This window comes from Chiloscyllium punctatum, chromosome X (genome assembly GCF_047496795.1).
Source record: "Chiloscyllium punctatum isolate Juve2018m chromosome X, sChiPun1.3, whole genome shotgun sequence".
Taxonomy (NCBI): Eukaryota; Metazoa; Chordata; class Chondrichthyes; order Orectolobiformes; family Hemiscylliidae; genus Chiloscyllium; species Chiloscyllium punctatum.
The window spans coordinates 26,081,925-26,100,717 of NC_092791.1; the positions used below are offsets into that span (position 1 = coordinate 26,081,925).

Sequence of the window (18,793 nt, forward strand, 5' to 3'; positions counted from 1 at the left end):
CAGCCCAACAAGAACTGAATGCATTTCTACCGAGCCTTTCTTCCCAAAGGTTGGGAACATGGACACTGAAGCATTAAGGAGCTATTGGGGGGGGGGGGGGTCAGGCTGCCCACAACCTTGGTCAAAGAGGTGAGTTTTAAGTGGAGGAACAGACAAGGAGAGAGCAAAGCCTGAAGGGGGCAGTGTTTCCGGAGTGCGGGGTCAGGGGGGCCCTTGGTTGTGTTTTAACGCAGTCGAGTGTGAGGGTGGAGAGGGATTGAAACACAGCTTGGCACGCTGGACACAGAACAAAACTAAGATCCAGGACTCTCTGCTTTCTGCATGAGATTTTAACGAAGTATTTTAAAAGCAGTGCTGGGTGGCTTTAAGTTACGGCAGACAAAGTAGCTGCTAAGTACTGTATCCTGTTGTTGATAGCCCACGAAACAATGAAGGCTCCAGGGAATAGAGATCGGTTTTGTCCAAATTGAGACTTGGTGTAAGACACCCTGGAGGGATTTGTACAGACCTGCAGAGCAAGACTGTGTTGGGCAGGTGCTTATTGACTGAGGGAGAAAAGAGACTCCGAAATGTTAAGCATCTGTGTGAAAGATTGGCTCACATTCCAGATTCTGGGAGCACTGCTTTCTCCAGCAGTGACCCTGACTGCATTTGGCAGGTGGTTGTCTAACCCGCTCAGAGCCCTTGGTTCACTTCAGAGCTGCTCAGCTGGAAGCAGAGCAGCTGTTTATTCAGCAGGATGAGAGATTCCTTCTGTTTGCCACACTGGGCACTGGCAAAAGGGCATTGCCATCTTTCCGGTTCCGGTGCACCCCTGCTTTTACTCGAGCTGTTTGGGGTTTTTTGTTTTGCGTTTGGAGATACTGCACTGGGTCTGCTTGCTCCCCATGTTGCTGGATGGCCAATACTTACTTACAGTGCAGGCTTCGAAAGGACCGCGATGCTTTTCAAAGCTGGACAAACCGAGGTACCCTTTGAAGTAAATTTGGAGGCCGAGAGCATTGCTGGGTAGGGGCAGCATTTATTACCCATCCCTAAGTACCCCTTGAGAAGGTGGTGGTGAGCTACCACCTTGAGCTATGCTGTAGGTAGACCCTGATGTGGAGGTGCCACTGCTGGATTGGGATGGACAAGGTCAGAAGTCACATGACACCAGGTTATAATCCGACAGGTTCACTTTGAAATCGCAAACGTTCAGATAAACCTGTCTGACTATAACCTGGTGTCATGTGACTTCTGACCTTTTGTACGGAGACCTGTTCGAGGGGGAGATCCAGGATTTTTGACCCAGCGACACTGGGGGAGCGACAATGTATTTCCGAGTCTGGTTGATGAGTGGCTTGGAGGGGAGGTGTATGACTAGGCAGTGAGTCAGGTGGGAGGGGAAAGATATAAAAGGGACCTGAGGGGCAACCTTTTCACACAGAGGGTGGTGCGTGTATGGAATGAGCTGCCAGAGGAAGTGGTGGAGGCTGGTACAGTTACAGCATTTAAAAGGCATCTGGATGGGGACACGAATAGGAAGGGTTTGGAGGGATATGGGCCGGGTGCTGACAAATGGGACTGGATTAGGTTGGGATATCTGGGTCGGCATGGATGTGTTGGACCGAAGGGTCTGTTTCTGTGCTGGGCTCCGACATACCGTTAGAAACAAATCGCGTCACAGGCAACAGTGAGGAAAAACCATGCCACTGATTGATATACAGTGGGTGTTTTAAGGTCATTTTGTGGCACAGGTTTCCAAACGCTTTGACAGAGAAGCTCTGGGCGCTTTGGTAATTGGCCTTTTTATGTTGTTTTTAAATAAGCTTTTTGTCTGTGTGTGTGTGTGCGTGTGTGTGTCTGTGTGGTTACCTGGGGGCATCATTTCAAGAAACAGGCTGCTGAAGTGTTCTCTTGGCTATTTCACAAGGCCGGGGAGGGGGGGTTCCCTGTGGATAAAGCAACTCGAGCTTCCTAACCAAAAACAGTTGCTTTTCACCATCAACCTTTTGCTGCAGGCAGAGTCCCCTCTCGGGGAGGGGGTGACCGTGTCTGCAGAGCTGCACTGAGCTACGTGAGGTGGCAGTGAATGGAAGAACACACCCCTTTCCCCCCCCCACCCCCCCAAACCCCAGAATTATGGCAAGACTTGGTGGCAAACCCCCTGTACCATAAAGCATTGTGCAGGAGCCAATCTGTCCTCTTCCCTGCAGACCCCAGTCCTGGTGACTAGTCTTTCTAGGAGGATGGGAGTCACATCGGCGTGGGATCCTGGAATCCAGTGGATCCGAATACAGCTCTGAGCCGCACCTCACTCATGTTTCTGAAAGAGTTTGAAGTCAAACTTGCAGCGCCAATCTGAAAGCAACTCACATGTAGGTTTGGTCCACAAAGCGATAGCAAGAGCGTTAGAGTTTTACGTTTATGCGTCTTTTCCACATCGAATATTTGCCAGAAAGACTTATGGGATGGCAGGACTGACCTACGAAGACATTACGATAATATTCACTGGAGTTTAGAAGAATGAGGGGGGAAATCTCATAGAAACCTCTCAAATCTGAACAAGACTAGCCAGGGTAAACGCAGGAAGGATGTTCCTGATGATCAGGGGGGGTCACAGTCTAGGGATACAGGATAGGTCAATTCGGACTGAGATTAGACTCCCTACAGTGTGGAAACAGGCCCTTCAGCCCAACAAGTCCACACCGACCCTCCGAAGAGTAACCCACCCAGACCCATTTCCCTACCCTATATTTACCCCCGACTAATGCAGCTAACACTACGGCCAATTCACCTGACCTGCGCATCTTTGGATTGTAGGAGGAAACCAGAGCACCCGGAGGAAACCCACGCAGACACGTGGAGAATGTGCAAACTCCACACAAACAGTCGAACCTGGGTCCCTGGCGCTGTGAGGCAACAGTGCTAACCACTGAGCAGGAGAAATGTCTTCAGCCAGAGAGTGGGAACCCTGTGGAATTCGCTGTCACAGAAAGTGGTTGAGGCCAAAGCATTGAATGTTTTCGAGAAGGAGTTAGATACAGGGCTGAAACGTTTAAAGGCTATGGGGGAGGTAGCAGGAACAGGGGATTGAGTGGGATGATCAGCCATGATCCTGTTGAATGGGGGAGCCTAATCATGCCGAGTAAGCGAGATGGGCTGGAAGATCTGAAAAAGGATATGTACTTTTTTGATTTCTTTTGAACAGGGACTGAATCATGCCACTGTGACCTGGTCATTGCTCCTGGCCATCTAGACCCACTTTTGTGCAGGAGATTGATGACCGTATTTACGTTGCAATACCTTTTAACAATTAGCTTGAACCTGTATCACAAATATGTATCAGGCCGAATTAATCCGTTCACTTACTCATGATTTTTTTCTCCCCCAAACCTTTAAAAAATACAAATTGGAGTTTAAATTAAAAGCATGTGCTGTTTTTAAAGAAAAGCTAATGCTTACCATTGTTTTAAACACACTCCTGTTGTGAGATCCAGAAATCCCTAATTAATCCATAGCTGTGAATTTAACAAGTTGATCTAATTATTCCCTGTTATTTCAAAACTCTGCTATTGACACCCCCCCCCCCCCCCCCCAACTCTCCCGGTTTTGGTTTGAATGTTCCCTTCTCTCCTGGCCCTTGCTGTCAATTTTACTGCTCAGTCTCTCGAGCAAGTGTTGGAAGCAAGATGGAGCTGTGCAAAGCTGTCGAACCCTGTATAGCTCAGGAGGTCAAAGTTCAGGGTTGGACTGAATGGTGGTGAGCGAATGAACTTACTGCTCCTTCTGGGGCTCGGTTGTGGAGTATACCAGATGAGTCAGACCTGTATGGGTCAGTTTGCAAGTTTCACTGATTTTGCCCTCCCCACCCCTCCCTCTTGGGTGGTTGTGAGCTCCTAACTTTGAGTTTCTTTTTTGCCTGTGTGAATCTGTGCTGAAAGCCAGGGGGACTGGGCCAGAGCGAACACAACGTGAGAAAGTAGGGAAACAGAGAGGGCAGATTGGGAGAAGTTATCGGTGTTAGTCCCTCGAAACCCTTCCTATTCATATACCCATCCAGATGCCTTTTAAATGCTGGAATTGTACCAGTACATCCTCTGGCAGCTCATCCCTTACACACATCACCTTCTGCGTGAAAACATTGCTCCTTTTATATCTTTCCCCTCTCACCCTAAATCTATACCCTCGAGTTCTAGACTCCCCCACTCTGGGAAAAAGACTTTGTCTATTTATCCTGTCCAAGCCCTTCGTGATTTTATAAACCTCTATAAGGTCACCCCTCAGCCTCCGACGCTCCAGGGAAAACAGCCCCAGCCTGTTCAGCCTCTCCCTATAGCTCAAACCTTCCAACCCTGGCAACATCCTTGTAAATCTTTTCTGAACCCTTTCAAGTTTCACAACATCTTTCCGATAGGAAGGAGACCAGAATTGCACGCAATATTCCAACAGTGGTCTAACCAATGTCCTGTACAGCCACAACATGACCTCCCAACTCCTGTACTCAATACTCTGACCAATAAAGGAAAGCATATCAAACGCCTTCTTCACTATCCTATCTACCTGCAACTCCACTTTCAAGGAGCTATGAACCTGCACTCCAAGGTCTGTTTGTTCAGCAACACTCCCTAGGACCTTACCATTAAGTGTATAAGTCCTGTTAAGATTTGCTTTCCCAAAATGCAACACCTCACATTTATCTGAATTAAACTCCATCTGCTATTCCTCAGCCCATTGGCCCATCTGATCAAGATCCCATTGTAATCTGAGGCAACCTACTTCGCTGTCCACTACACCTCCAATTTTGGTGTCATCTGCAAACTTACTAACTATACCTCTTATGCTCGCATCCAAATAATTTATATAAATGACGACAGTCCTGCATGTTCCTCCAGTGAGCGGTTTTTTCACTGGATTAGGGAGCTCCCAGTTACCTGAACTCAGACAGGGTGAGAGGACGGGGCTGGGGTTTGGATAAAGGGCTGGGGGGGGTGTAATTAGTTTCAGGTCAAGAAGGTATCTCCTTCCTAAGGCTTTCCAACGTCCCACACTGGAACATGCACCCTGTTGGGTCAAGGTGGCACTGGGCCTGGTGATAATGCCACCGCACCTGGTGAAGCTTGTTGGCACTCAGTGCCCGTGGCACAAATCACTGTGCTAACCATTTTGGGAGAGAAGATGGAGGGCGAACAGCGCCTGGAAGACTGTTGCTAAGTGTGGAATTAATCCATTTTCCCAGCACAGGCCAAATCAACATTGAAAAGCAAGTAATTGAAAGCAGGAAGTTGGAGTCCTGAGCAAGTGCATGGCTTGCCTTGGCACAGTACAATGACCCACTTTTAAACTGGCTCCCACGTGCAGTCCAATCAATTTGTCCGTGATTCACAGCGATTTATTTATTGTCTCCCTCACAGTGCTCCCTTGTGTAAATGCAAACGAGAAGGATTTGGAGTCACTCGAAAGCCCGAGTTAATGACCCACCATGACAGAAGCTCTTTGGCGTTCGGAGGCTTTCACCTCCCAGGGCAGGCCTGGTGCCACTGAAGGGCACAGACTCTGTCTCGTCCTGTTGCCGAACACTGGAATCTCAGCTCCTTTGCCCTCGGCCATCCAGTTCTGATTGCGTTCTGTCAATGGTCCAGTGCACTGTTCTTCAGTCCCCAAGGCCCTTCAGTGAAAATCTGCTTTGGATTTTTTTTTTGTTGTTGTTTTGGATGTTAGGCAAGCCTAGTTAATGTGGTGCATCCTGCAAATCCCACAGCTTGGATCCAGGTCCTGCTGTTGGCACGAACAGCAAGTGCCAAACACTGAAATCAGGTCCTGATTGCTCCTTGCAAGCCCTCTGTATTCAAAACAAGGAGACTGGTGCTGGAGAGTAGCATTTATCAGTGACAGTGTGTGTAGCTTAGCACTATCAGCTTGTAAACCCATTTATGTGTTTTGGAGTGTTCTGTTTTCAATAAATATTAATGGGCAAACTTCAAATATAGCCTGAATTCACACAGAATGTGACAGTTTTTTCAGTAAACACTGCTTCATTGAAGACAGCCTTTCAAAGGCTGTTAATAAAATGAAATTTGTAAGGATCTTCAGAACTGAATGGTTAGCTTTAGTTTGGAGCCAGCGTTTAGTGGACAAAAGGGATACAGTTCCTTTAACAAAGGCTTCAGTTACAGAGTCCGAAGTGTGTGGGGGTCAGGATTACAACGCCTTCTTAGGCACCCAACAACAGTGCCCTTCTCCAACATGAGATGAGCTCATTACGCAGGAGAGACGTGGAGGTCAGGGTCACTGTGGGCAAAAGGGAAAACACAACCTTTTCATCCAAGCGATTTCTATTTGAAAGGTATGCACCACAGCAGGAGGCCATTCATCCCACTGTGATTGGACGAGACTGTTGGAAGCTCGAGCCAATGATGCCCAGTTATTTCCCCATTGTCCTGAGTGCTGCTGCTGACTAAGTCTCTGGGTTTGGTACCTCCACCAGTTTCTGATGAAGACTGCTGTTTGAGTGAGGTGTTCAGGTTGCCTAAGGACACAATACAATAGAATGGCCTTTCCTGTGCTGTGCACAGTTTGGAAGGTCTCCTCTCAGGGCCACCTTAGGTACAGAATACTGAGGGACAGATCGGTTCAATGTTGTTACAAAAGTGAAAGAGGAAAACCTTTAGATTGGTGTTAGCTTGGTGAGGTGATAAGGCCAGAATGAGAATAAAAAGGGACTTTGAAGTCCTCCAGCTCAAGTCCTTTTCCAACATCAGTCTGTGCCTAATGGCCTTCAGAATATTAGGCCATACTGCACGCCTGCTCCCCGCTCCGTCTGGGAATCTCTCTGATTCCCTCCATCCAGGAATCTCTTTGATCCCCATTCCGTCCAGGACTCTCTCTGACCCTGCTCCATCCAGGACATTCTCTGATCCTTGCACCCCGCCATATCCGGGACTCTCTCTGATCCCCATTCCGTCCAGGACTCTCTCTGATCCCCGCCCTGTCCGGGACACTCTCTCTGATCCCCGCCCTGTCCGGGACACTCTCTCTGATCCCCGCCCTGTCCGGGACACTCTCTCTGACCGTCCGGGACTCTCCCTCTGATCCCCGCCCCGTCCGGGACTCTCCCTCTGATCCCTGCCCCGTCCGGGACTCTCTCTGATCCCCGCCCCGTCCGGGACTCTCTCTGATCCCCGCCCCGTCCGGGACTCTCCCTCTGATCCCCGCCCCGTCCGGGACTCCCTCTGATCCCTGCCCCGTCCGGGACTCTCTCTCTGATCCCCGCCCCGTCCGGGACTCTCTCTGATCCCTCCTCCATCCAGGGATGGGGTCTAACTCGACATGTTTGTTGATAGAGTTCCAGTTGGAATGTCATGCTTCTAGGAATTCTTGTGCATATCTCTGTTTGGCTTGTCCTTGGACGGATGTGTTGTCCCAGTCAAAGTGGTGTCCTTCCTCATCTGTATGGAAGGATACTAGTGAGAGAGGGTCATGTCTTTTTGTGGCTAGTTTTCTGCCTGTTTGTCCAATGTCGTGTTTGTTACAGTCCTTGCACAATATTTTGTAAATGACATTAGTTTTGCTTGTTGTCTGTATAGGGTCTTTCAAATTCATTAGCTGCTGTTTTAGTGTGTTGGTGGGGTTGTGGGCTACCATGATGCCAAGGGGTCTGAGTAGTCTGGCAGTCATTTCTGAGATGTCTTTGATGTAGGGGACAGTGGGTGGGGTTTCTGGATGTGTTTTGTCTGCTTGTTTGGGTTTGTTGCTGAGAAATCGGCGGACTGTGTTCATTGGGTACCCATTCTTTTTGAATACACAGTATAGGTGATTTTCCTCTGCTCTGCGTAGTTCCTCTATGCTGCAGTGTGTGTTGGCTCATTGAAATAATGTTCTGATGCAGCTTCATTGGTGGGTGTTGGGATGATTGCTTCTGTAGTTCAATATTTGGTCTGTATGCGTTATTTTCCTGTAGACGCTGGTTTGAAGTCCCCCATTGGCTGTTCGCTCTACTGTGACATCTCGGAATGGCAATTTATTGTTATTTTCCTCCTGTTTAGTGAATTTTATGCCAATAAGGGCATTATTGATGCTCTTGAAGGCTTCCTCGAACTTGTTTTGTTGAATGATGACAAAGGTGTCATCCACGTAGCAGATCCAAAGTTTGGGTTGGATGGTTGGCAGAGCTGTTTGGTCAAGTGTCTGCATTACTGCCTCTGCTAAGAACCCTGATGTCAGAGATCCCATGGGTGTTCCTTTGGTTTGTCTGTAGGATTTGTTGTTGTAGGTGAAGTGGGTGGTAAGGCATAGGCCCACTGTCCTTGCTGATGAAGATGGTGTGTTTGGTGTATGTGTCTTTGAGTGTTCTAATAATGTAGTCAGTGTTTCCTTGGCCAGGTTAATGTTGATTGATGTAAACAGGGCTGTAACATCAAAGGAGACCATGATTTCATCCTCTTCTATCTTAGTGTCTTTGGTCCTCAGGAATTCTTGGGTGGAGTGGATGGAGTGGTGTGAGTCTTCTACTCAGTGTTTTAGTGTTTGGTGTAGCAGCTTGGCCAGTCTGTAAGTTCGTGTTCCAGGTAGCGAGACTATGGGTCTGAGGTGGTTGGGGGGCTCCTGGTTTGTGAATTTTGGGTAATCCGTAGAAGCGTGGTGTGTTGGATCTGTCTGGTTTCATTTTTTGGAAGTCAGTCTTGTTTATCTGTCCAGATTTCGGAAGTTTTTCTGAGTTGGGCTGTGATTTGGTTCTCTAGTTGTGGGGTTGGGTCTATCACCACTTGTTGGTAAGTGTTGGTATCTGTAAGTAGTGCGTTTGCTTTTTCAATGAAGTCTCTGTGATTTAGAATGACTGTCAAGCGTCCTTTGTCTGTGGGTAGGATAACAATATTTTAATCTTTTTTTAGTTTTTCCAGTGCTTTCCTTTCTTGTGGTTCCTTCCTTTTATTTTTTCTGCTTAATGTTAGTGCGACTACCTGTCTGATGGTTTGCTGGGTTTCTTCTGTGAGTTGGTTGTCTTTTTAGTGTTATTTCTAATGCTGCTAAGAAACCTTTCTTGTCCGCATCCTGGCAGTTGTAATTGTCCAGTTCTGATCGCCCAGTTACAGGAAGGATATTATTCAGCTGGAGAGGGTTCAGAAGAGATTTACCAGGATGTTGTTGGGTATGGAAGGTTTGAGTTATAGAGAGTTTCACTGGAGCTGGAGGAGGTTGAGGACGGACGTTTATAAAATCATGAGGGGTATAGAGAGAGTTAATGGTCGGTGTCACTTCTCTAGGGTGGGGGATTTCAAGACAAGGGGGCACATTGTTAAGGTGAGAGGAGAGAGATTTAAAAAAGACAGGAGGGACAAAGTTTGTACATGGAGGGTGGTTCGTGTGTGGAATGAACTTCCTGAGGAAGTGGTGGATGTGGGTACAATTATAACGTTTAAAAGACATTTGGATAAGGACATGAACAGGAAAGGTTTGGAGGGATATGGGCCAGGAGCAGGCAGGTGGGACTAGGTTAGTTTGGGATTATGGTCGGCACGGATTAGTTTCCACATTGTATGTCTCTGAGGGTTACAAGCTGTGCTGACAGTGCCCAAGGAAGAACAGCACCATCTGCTCAGGGGGCACAACTCACCATTTACCCACCTAATCCTGCTGGCCTGGGCATCCAGCTGGCAATTTTCAACCAGGGGTTCTACCTCCCGAGCTGCCCTGAAGCTGGGCAAGTTAGAATGAGGAACCAAAAAAAAATGCTGACCAAGTCAATACATGTTTTGGCTCTGTCTTCACCAGGGAGAACATCGACAATATCCCCAAAAAATTTCAGGGAACAGAGGGTCTGGTGTGTGTGTGTGTGTGTGAGAGAGGGAGAGAGGGAGAGAGGGAGAGAGGGAGAGAGGGAGAGAGGGAGAGATAGTCAGCATTAGCAGGGAAATGGTAGTGGGCTAACCGAGAACCTACAGCCCAGGGAGAAAAGCTGCCAATGGATAGCCAGAACACCGAATGTTTTCAGGAAGGTGTTGGATATAGTTCCTAAGGCTACAGGCATCAAATGGTAAGGGGGACGAAAGCAGGAACAGGGGACTGAGTTGGATGATCAGCTGTGCTCCTATTGAATGGTGGAGCAGGCTCGAAGGGCCGAATGGCCTCCTGCTCCTAGTTTCGAGGTTTTAATGTTTTCCATCACCTTTTTTGTTTTGGAATGAAGCAATGACATACCTGCATTGTGAGACCAGCAGTGCTCTAAGCAACTGCAGTCCTGGAAGACTGTATGTCTGGAACTGGGATCCTCTGAGTGCCCTGAACTCCGATCCCCTTTTCAACAGCCCTGCATCTGCTCTGGAGGGACTGAGTTTATTATCGACCTCCTGAAGTAACACAGAGTTGCAGTAGCAAGTGGCGTACTAATTACAGACAGAGCCTGATAAATTTCAATTTGTAGTCTTTCGTTCTGTTTGGCTGGCGTCTGTGGTCGCATTAGATCTTCATGTTTTGCAGAGTCCAGTCTCAAGGGCTGATCTCCAACCAGACATGTGGGGCTTGCTCCTCCTGCAACTGCCCATTCACAGTCCAGGAATATAAGTTTTCTTTTGGATGTAGGTTTGCTCACTCAGCTGGAAGGTTCATTTCCAGACGTTTCGTCACCCTCCTAGGTAACATCTTAAATGGGCCTTCCAGCTCAGCGAGCAAACCTACATCCAGAACCTCAGCCTGAGCTACAAATCTTCCCAAAACTTGCTAAGTTTTCTTGTTCACATTCAAGCTAACTGAGGCCTCACAAGGAGTCTGCAGCCTCCCTGTACTCTAACTGTTACACAAACAGGTGGAAGCTCAGGGCTGGTCCTGATTGTTGAGCTCGGAGTTGTACGTACTGGCACAAGCAAATGTGATGAGAAATCCCGGGAGAACGTCCCCTTCCGCTGGGGAATGTGGGGGGGGGGGGGGGGGGGGGGGGGGGGGGGGGGGGGGGCCAAATGTGGATTTCTAACACACGGACACTGGTGTTGAATAATGGCTGGCTGAGGAAGACCCAACCAACCGTCCCACAGTCTGCTGCTTTGACAAGAAAGGGAGCTTTCTGCTGTTTCGAAAAGGAAAGATTTTCATCGCTCCAGCTGTTCAGGAGAGTCCTCGAGATGTACAGCTCAGAAACCGATCCTTCGGTCCAACCCGTCCATGCCGACCAGATATCCCAACCTAATCTAGTCCCACCTGCCAGCACTTGGCCCACATCCCTCCAAACCCTTCCTATTCATGTACCCATCCAGGTGCCTTTTAAATGTTGTAATTGTACCAGCCTCCACCACTTCCTCTGGCAGCTCATTCCATACACGTACCACCCTCTGTGTGAAAATGTTGCTTCTTAGGTCCCTTTCCCCTCTCACCCTAAACCTATGCCCTCGAGTTCTGGACTCCCTCACCCCAGGGAAAAGACTTTGTCTATTTATCTTATCCATGCCCCTCATGATTTTATAAACCTCTATCTATAAGGTCAACCCCCCCCACTCCGACACTCCTGGGATAAAAGCCCCGGCCTATTCAGCCTCTCCCTGTAGTTCAAACCCTCCAACCCTGGCAACATCCTTGTACATCTTTTCTGAACCCTTTCAAGTTTCATAACATAGCAGGGAGACCAGAATTGAACGCAGTATTCCAAAAGTGGCCTCACCAACATCCTGTACCAAGCATCTGACAAGCCCTGACTCCATTTGGAGAATTAGGAAGTTGAAGATATACTTTTGAGACGAAAGAGGGGGTCAGCAAAAAGACGATCTAGCATGAATGAATAGCAAATAAGGTTGAATTTATTCACAGCTATGTAACCCTGAGGGTAAAAGCCATGCCTTAATGGAGCCCACGAATGTGTTGCCATTTTCTACTGGCCCTGTGTGAAATATGCAGGCACAAATATCTGCCTTCATGGTCAGGTCAAGTTGGGTTTTTTGTTTTGTTTCTGAAGAACAGAATCCCATGCTCTACAAGAATTGTAACGTTGTTCTGTCATTTCAAATTAATCCCGAGCAATGCCCTGATTTGACGTGAGAAGAATTTGCGCCGTACGTAAGTGAGTAATTTTTGCTGCTTTGCTTGGACAGTTCTCCCTGTGGGAGAATTGGTTTAGCTCAGTTGGCTGGATTGTTGGTTTACAGAGCAGCCTGAAGCCAACAGCGTGGGTTCAATTCCCATCACCGGCTTGAGGTGACCACGAAGGACTGTCCTCAACCTCTTCCCTTGCCTGAGGTCAGGTGGCCCTCAGGTTAAATTACTTCTCTGTCTAGGATCAGAGAGAGAGGAAAACCAGGATCAGAGAGAGACACGGCAGCACAGTGGTTAGCACTGCTGCCTCACAGCGCCAGAGACCTGGGTTCAATTCCCGCCTCAGGCGACTGACTGTGTGGAGTTTGCACATTCTCCCCGTGTCTGTGTGGGTTTCCTCCGGGTGCTCCGGTTTCCTCCCACAGTCCAAAGATGTGCATGTTAGGGTGAATTGGCCACGCTAAATTGCCCGTAATGTTAGGTAAGGGGTAGATGTAGGGGTATGGGTGGGTTGCGCTTCGGCGGGGCGGTGTGGACTTGTTGGGCTGAAGGGCCTGTTTCCACACTGTAAGTAATCTAATCTAATCTACAAAGACAGGGAAACCAGGATCGGAGAGGAAAACTGGGATTAGACAGAAACAAAAGAATGGGATCAGACAAGCAAACTAGGATCAGCGTGGGACAAAAACCAGGAATGGAGAGGGAGAAGTGTTGAGAATGTGGTGCTGGAAAAGCACAGTAGGTCAGGCAGTATCCGAGGAGCAGGAGAATCGTCCTTTCGGACATAAGCCCTTCATCAGGAATGATTCCTGGCACGGGGCAGCACAGTGGCTCAGAGGTCAGTACTGCTGCCTCACAGCGCCAGGGACCCAGGTTCAATTCCAACCTCGGGTGACTGTCCATATGGAGTTTGCACATTCTCCCCGTATCTAATCTAATGAGAGAGCAGCCCCCTATACTCTGGTAAGACTACTACGATGATTATACAGGGCTGTGCTGAGCTAAATGGACCTGAAGGTAATTGTGCGAATGTACTCGCTCCCTTTCAGAAGAACTTGCCAAAGGTTGTGGGAGCAAATGGTTGAATGTGGGGAGTGTGCTTTCAGGGTTAAAATGCAGGTCGGCAGGAGCTGTTTATGTTGAACTAAGGTCTTCCCCATGTCCCACAGGATTTTACAGCCGCTAGAAGTGTTTTGTTTGTGTGTGTGAAGTGTGCTCCCCGTTATAGTGGAGAAAACAGGACAGCGGAAGCTCCCATCAGCATGTGACTGGGCCTACTCTTTAAGGAGTGAAAAAGTGTTGTCTTTCTTGGGCTGGAAGCTCCTATCAGCAATAATGGCCAGTGAATCTGATGTTTGTTGTGGTGTTGATTAAAGGGATCAATACACCTTGGAAAGGATCCCTAGGAGGAGTTGGGTACTGCAGATGCTGGAGGTTAGAGTCAAGATTAGAGTGGTGCTGGAAAAGCACAGCAGGTCAGGCAGCATCCGAAGAGCAGGAAAAATCAACGTTTCGGGCAAAAATCCTTCATCAGGAATATTGAAGGGCTTTTGCCTGAAATGTCGATTTTTCTGCTCGTCGGATGCTGCCTGACCTGCTGTGCTTTTCCAGCACCACTCTGATCTTGGAGAGATTGCCCCCCCACTCTGTCCTTTTTAAATCGTGGGGCTTGAACCCATAGCCTTCCCACTCCGAGGCGAGCAGATTACTGAGAACGAAATGCAGCCCGAGCCAGGCTGGGGAGGGGCAGCAATCTCGGACTCCCAGTTCAGGAACACGTCCAGGCTGCTGCTGCCACCCCCCCCCCCCCCCCCCCTGTACTATACCCCTGCTTTCCATGCACCTTCAGGCTAACAAAGCCTCAGCCCCAAGTTGCCTGCAGTTTGTTGGCTCCTCACTTCCTCCTGGGTGCACTGTTTCCGAATGCTCCCTCAAAGTGCCTTTGGAAATGTTATTGCTGTCAGGACGCAGACCCGTTCCTATTTAGAGATGCTACGACACACCCATGGGGCAGGTGGGACTTGAACCTCCTGCCTCCCAGGTGTGGACACTACCACTGCCCTGTCAGCGAGAGTGACCCGTTTGCAGAAGGCATGCAAACAACAGGAACAGTTCCTATGTGACACAGTTGGGCTCGGCCTAGTGAAGGAGTAGATTTTTCAGCCCAAGAAAGACAACACTTTTTCACTCCTTAAAGAGTAGGCCCAGTCACATGGCAAACGCCATGTTGGGTCCCCCTTCGAAGAACTTGGTTTTCAGCAGTTGCAAACTGTAATCTCATTGGCACAAGGTCGGTTTTACAGACTCATAGAATCCCTACAGTGTGGCAACAGGCCCTTCGGCCCACCAGGTCCACACCAACCCTCCACAGGGAAACTCGCCCAGACCCATTTCCCCCATTACTCTGCATTTACCTCTGACGAACGCACCCAACCGACACATCTCTGAACACAAAGGGCAATTGCGCGTGGCCAATTCAGCCGAAACTGTTTTCTGTGCTGGTGGTGCAGAGAGCACTGCACAGTCACGGCAGGTAGGGGTTCAACTGGGGTAATTCTCTGATCCACAGATAGACACCTTATCCATTACACCACTTGGCTCTTCCTGTAACGAGATACAAATGGCTGTTGCTGTGCTCTGCTGGTCTGAGATGGGCATTTCTCAGCTTCCGAACTGCCCACTCCTAATGCTGGGGTGTGTACACCCTTTAACGTGGGGGATGGTTTGGGTTCATTTATCCCACGTTCTGTTCCTCCAGTCTGCTGCTCAAATGCTGAGCAGGAAGGGAGGGGGCTAACTGAGCAGGAAGGGAGGGGGCTAACTGAGCAGGAGGGGAGGGGGCTAACTGAGCAGGAGGGGAGGGGGCTAACTGAGCAGGAAGGGAGGGGGCTAACTGAGCAGGAAGGGAGGGGGCTAACTGAGCAGGAAGGGAGGGGGCTAACTGAGCAGGAAGGGAGGGGGCTAACTGAGCAGGAGGGGAGGAGGGGGTAACTGAGCGGGGGGAGGAGGGGGTAACTGAGCGGGGGGAGGAGGGGGTAACTGAGCGGGGGGAGGAGGGGGTAACTGAGCGGGGGGAGGAGGGGGTAACTGAGCGGGGGGAGGAGGGGGTAACTGAGCGGGGTGGGGGGTAACTGAGCGGGGGGAGGAGGGGGTAACTGAGCGGGGGGAGGAGGGGGTAACTGAGCGGGGGGAGGAGGGGGTAACTGAGCGGGGGGGGGGTAACTGAGCGGGGGGAGGGGGGGGTAACTGAGCGGGGGGAGGAGGGGGTAACTGAGCGGGGGGAGGAGGGGGTAACTGAGCGGGGGGAGGAGGGGGTAACTGAGCAGGGGGGGGTAACTGAGCAGGGGGGTAACTGAGCGGGGGGAGGAGGGGGTAACTGAGCGGGGGGGGGGTAACTGAGTCGGGGGAGGTGGGTGTAACTGAGCGGGGGGAGGAGGGGGTAACTGAGCGGGGGGGGGTAACTGAGCGGGGGAGGAGGGGGTAACTGAGCAGGGGGGGGTAACTGAGCGGGGGAGGAGGGGGTAACTGAGCAGGGGGGGGTAACTGAGCGGGGGGAGGAGGGGGTAACTGAGCAGGGGGAGGAGGGGGTAACTGAGCAGGGGAGGGGAGAACAGAGTGGGGGGCGGTGGGTAACTGAGGGGGAGGGCCCCAGTGCTGTGTGGGAGATTTCTCAGTGAGGCCCCACACTTCAGTACACGGTATCTGAGCAGAGGGGAGAGTCCTCCACTCTGTCAGTGCCCAGACGCTGGCACACGGTTTGGGGGGGGGGGGGGGGGAAGGGGCAGCATCTGACCTTGGCAGATCCCTCCATGGGGACTGAGGGGGCAGTGGGCTCGAACGTTCAGCTGAGCCTGCCCCACATTGTGGAGGTGTCGCCCCTGGGTAAATGGCTCTGGGCATGTTGAGCTGATTCCAATGAGGGGTACTGTGCCAGTGGGTGACTGGCAGGGCTTTGGGCGACACTGCAGCTCTGAAACCTGCAGCGAGAGTTGTGTGTTGCCCGGTGTGACACCAGTCCCTTTTAGTAACATCTAATCCCGTCTGCCTGTGACAGCACTGGGTGCCCTGAGAGCATTCAGTCTGGAATGCACCTCCCTGTTGGTCCCGTACCTCATGGGTCAGTGTCCCCTGAGATGGCTCCTTCACCGTGACAGGGGAGAGGTGTGGGTCAACTTCTTTCTGGAAGTGGATGAGAGAAGAGTGTGAGGGAGTGCCAACAATACACCCACTCCTCAATCCTGACCCTCCCCTCCCCTCCCCTCCCCTCCCCTCCCCTCCCCTCCCCTCCCCTCCCCTCCCCTCCCCTCCCCTCCCGCTGGGTCCTAGAGAGATCGTCCTACCTCCAACCTGCCTTTTCTGCACCTCGTCCCAGTGTCCTATTGCACCGCACCTGCCCCCTCCCTTTGGTCCTTTCTCCATTGTTAACTGAAGGAGGAGCCCTTTCTGCAGGCCCCTCGCAGCTAAATGCCCCCGTGGACTGGTGTTTGCTTGTGACATGGTGCCAACTTTTGAGAGGAGTGGGTGCAGCCTGTGCTCACACTGGATGTGCCCCGATTTCTGACCAGCTGGAAGGTGGGAAAGGGAGTTGTGAAGAGAGGACATCAGGAGCTGACAAAGGGGAGATCGAGAGGCAGGCCGAGCAGGTAAAGATGTGGCAAGGTGCAGGGAAGTGTGATGTTGTCCGTTTTGATGGAAAGAGTGAAAATGAAAGCACATGATCAAAAAGGAGAGAGGCTGCAGAGTTCTGAGGCGCGGAGGGATCTGGGGGAATCACAGGAGGTGAGTCTGCAGATGTGGCCAGTAGGCAGAAACACAAACAGGATGTGATGCTTTATCCTGAGGGGAACTGGACGCAAAAGTAGGGAGTTGATGCTTCGGTCATAGGGATATACAGCGCAGAAACAGACCCTTCGGTCCAACCTGTCCATGCTGACCAGATATCCCAACCCAATCTAGTCCCACCTGCCGGCACCCAGCCCATATCCCTGTAAACCCTTCCTATTCACATACCCATCCAGATGCCTCTTAAATGTTGTAATTGTACCAGCCTCCACCACTTCCTCTGGCAGCTCATTCCATACACGTACCACCCTCTGTGTGAAAAAGTTGCCCCTTAGGTCTCTTTTATATTTTTCCCCTCTCGCCCTAAACCGATGCCCTCTCGTTCTGGACTCCCCGACCCCAAGGAAAAGACTTTGTCTATTTACCCTATCTATGCCCCTCATAATTTTGTAAACCTCTATAAGGTCACCCCTCAGCCTCCGACGCTCCAGGGAAAACAGCCCCAGCCTGTTCAGCCTCTCCCGATAGCTCAAACCCTCCAACCCTGGCAACATCCTAGTAAATCTTTTCACAACATCCTTCCTGCAGCAGAGAGACCAGAATTGCACACTGTATTCCAACAGTGGCCTAACCAGTGCCCTGTACAGCCGCAACATGTCCTCCCAACTCCTGTACTCAATACACTTATGCAGGGTATTGATGGGACTACATCAGGAGTACTATGTACAGTACTGGTCACCATATTTACAGAAGGATTGGAAGGCATTGGAAGGTTTACGAGACTAATCCCTGGAATGAGTGGATTGCCTTCTGAGGAAAGCCTGGACAGGCTAGGCCCTGTGTCCTCTGGAGTTTAGAAGAGACAAGAGTTGACTTAATTGAAACATATAAAGTCCTGAAGGGACTTGACTGGCTGGATGTGGAAAGGATGTTTCCTCTTGTGGGCAAATCGAAAACTAGAGGTGGGGGGGGGTGAGGGAAATCACTGTTTAAAAATAAGGGGGTGCCCATTTAAGACAGAGGAAGAAACTTCTTTTTCTCTCTGAGGCCTGAATCTTTGGAATTCCCTTCCTCAAAAGGCAGTATCTTTTCAATATTTCACATAGGTTCTTGATAACCAAGGGGATAGGCAGGAATGATCAGATTAGACTAGACTTCCTACAGTGCGGAAACAGGTCCTTTGGCCCAACAAGTCCATACTGACCCTCTGAAGAGCAATGCACCTAACGCTATGGAGAAATTTAGCATGACCAATTCACCTGGCCTGCATATCTTTGGACTGTGGGAGGAAACCCACATAGACACTGGGGGAATGTGCAAACTCCACACAGACAGTCACCCAAGGCTGGAATCGAACCTGGGTCCCTGGTGCTGTGAGCCACCGTGCTACCCCAACGTAGAGTTGAGGTTAAAAATCAGATCAGCCGCGATCTTCTAGAATGGCAGAACAGGCTGGAAGGGCCGGTGTCCTGGCCAATATTTATCCCTCAACCATTATCTCCAAAGCTGTTTGGGGGATTTCGCTGTGTGCTGTTGTAAGTGCAACGTGTTTGTTTTAGTGAAATCCTTAGAACAGCCGATAAGTACAGGCCGTAGAAAATCAGGTATTGAAATTTGGTACGGACAGAGTTCAGTCATGTTGGAAATAACAGCACTCTGTACCAGAAGGGTGACTGGACCTGAAATGTCCACTCTGGTTTCCTTGCCCCAGGTGCTGCCAGACCTGCTGAGTTTCTCCAGCATCCACCATCTTTGTTTTTATTACACTCTTTGCATTGCAGGGTTTACTGATTTAAGTATGCAACGAACAGTGAAAGATTAGGTTTATTTAGTATATCATACATGGACAAGTCAGACCGAAGGGTCTGTTTCCATGCTGTACAGCTCCGTGACTCTAAATAGTTTACAGCAACTGAGCTCTGTGTGCAGCAATCCCCTCTCCTCAAACAGCAAAAACTTGCATTCATATCACCTTTCGAAAGGCCGCTTTGGAAAAGCGATTGTTCTGCATTTTGAC

At 50.0% G+C, this 18,793-nt stretch overlaps 1 protein-coding gene across 2 annotated transcripts in view; it reads left to right on the forward strand.

Moving 5' to 3' along the window:
* The first annotated feature begins 283 nt into the window (after positions 1 to 283).
* The window catches only part of LOC140471332 (transmembrane protein 198-like), a 57,017-nt gene continuing 38,507 nt past the window's right edge, over positions 284 to 18,793 (forward strand). Inside the window, exon 1 of one of the 2 annotated variants that reach the window (XM_072567343.1) lies at positions 284 to 967. In XM_072567343.1, the coding sequence (XP_072423444.1) occupies positions 888 to 967 (80 nt within the window). In that variant the 5' untranslated portion in view covers positions 284 to 887. Of the gene's footprint in view, positions 1,009 to 18,793 lie in introns of both variants that reach the window. The other variant, XM_072567344.1, reaches the window with a different exon arrangement.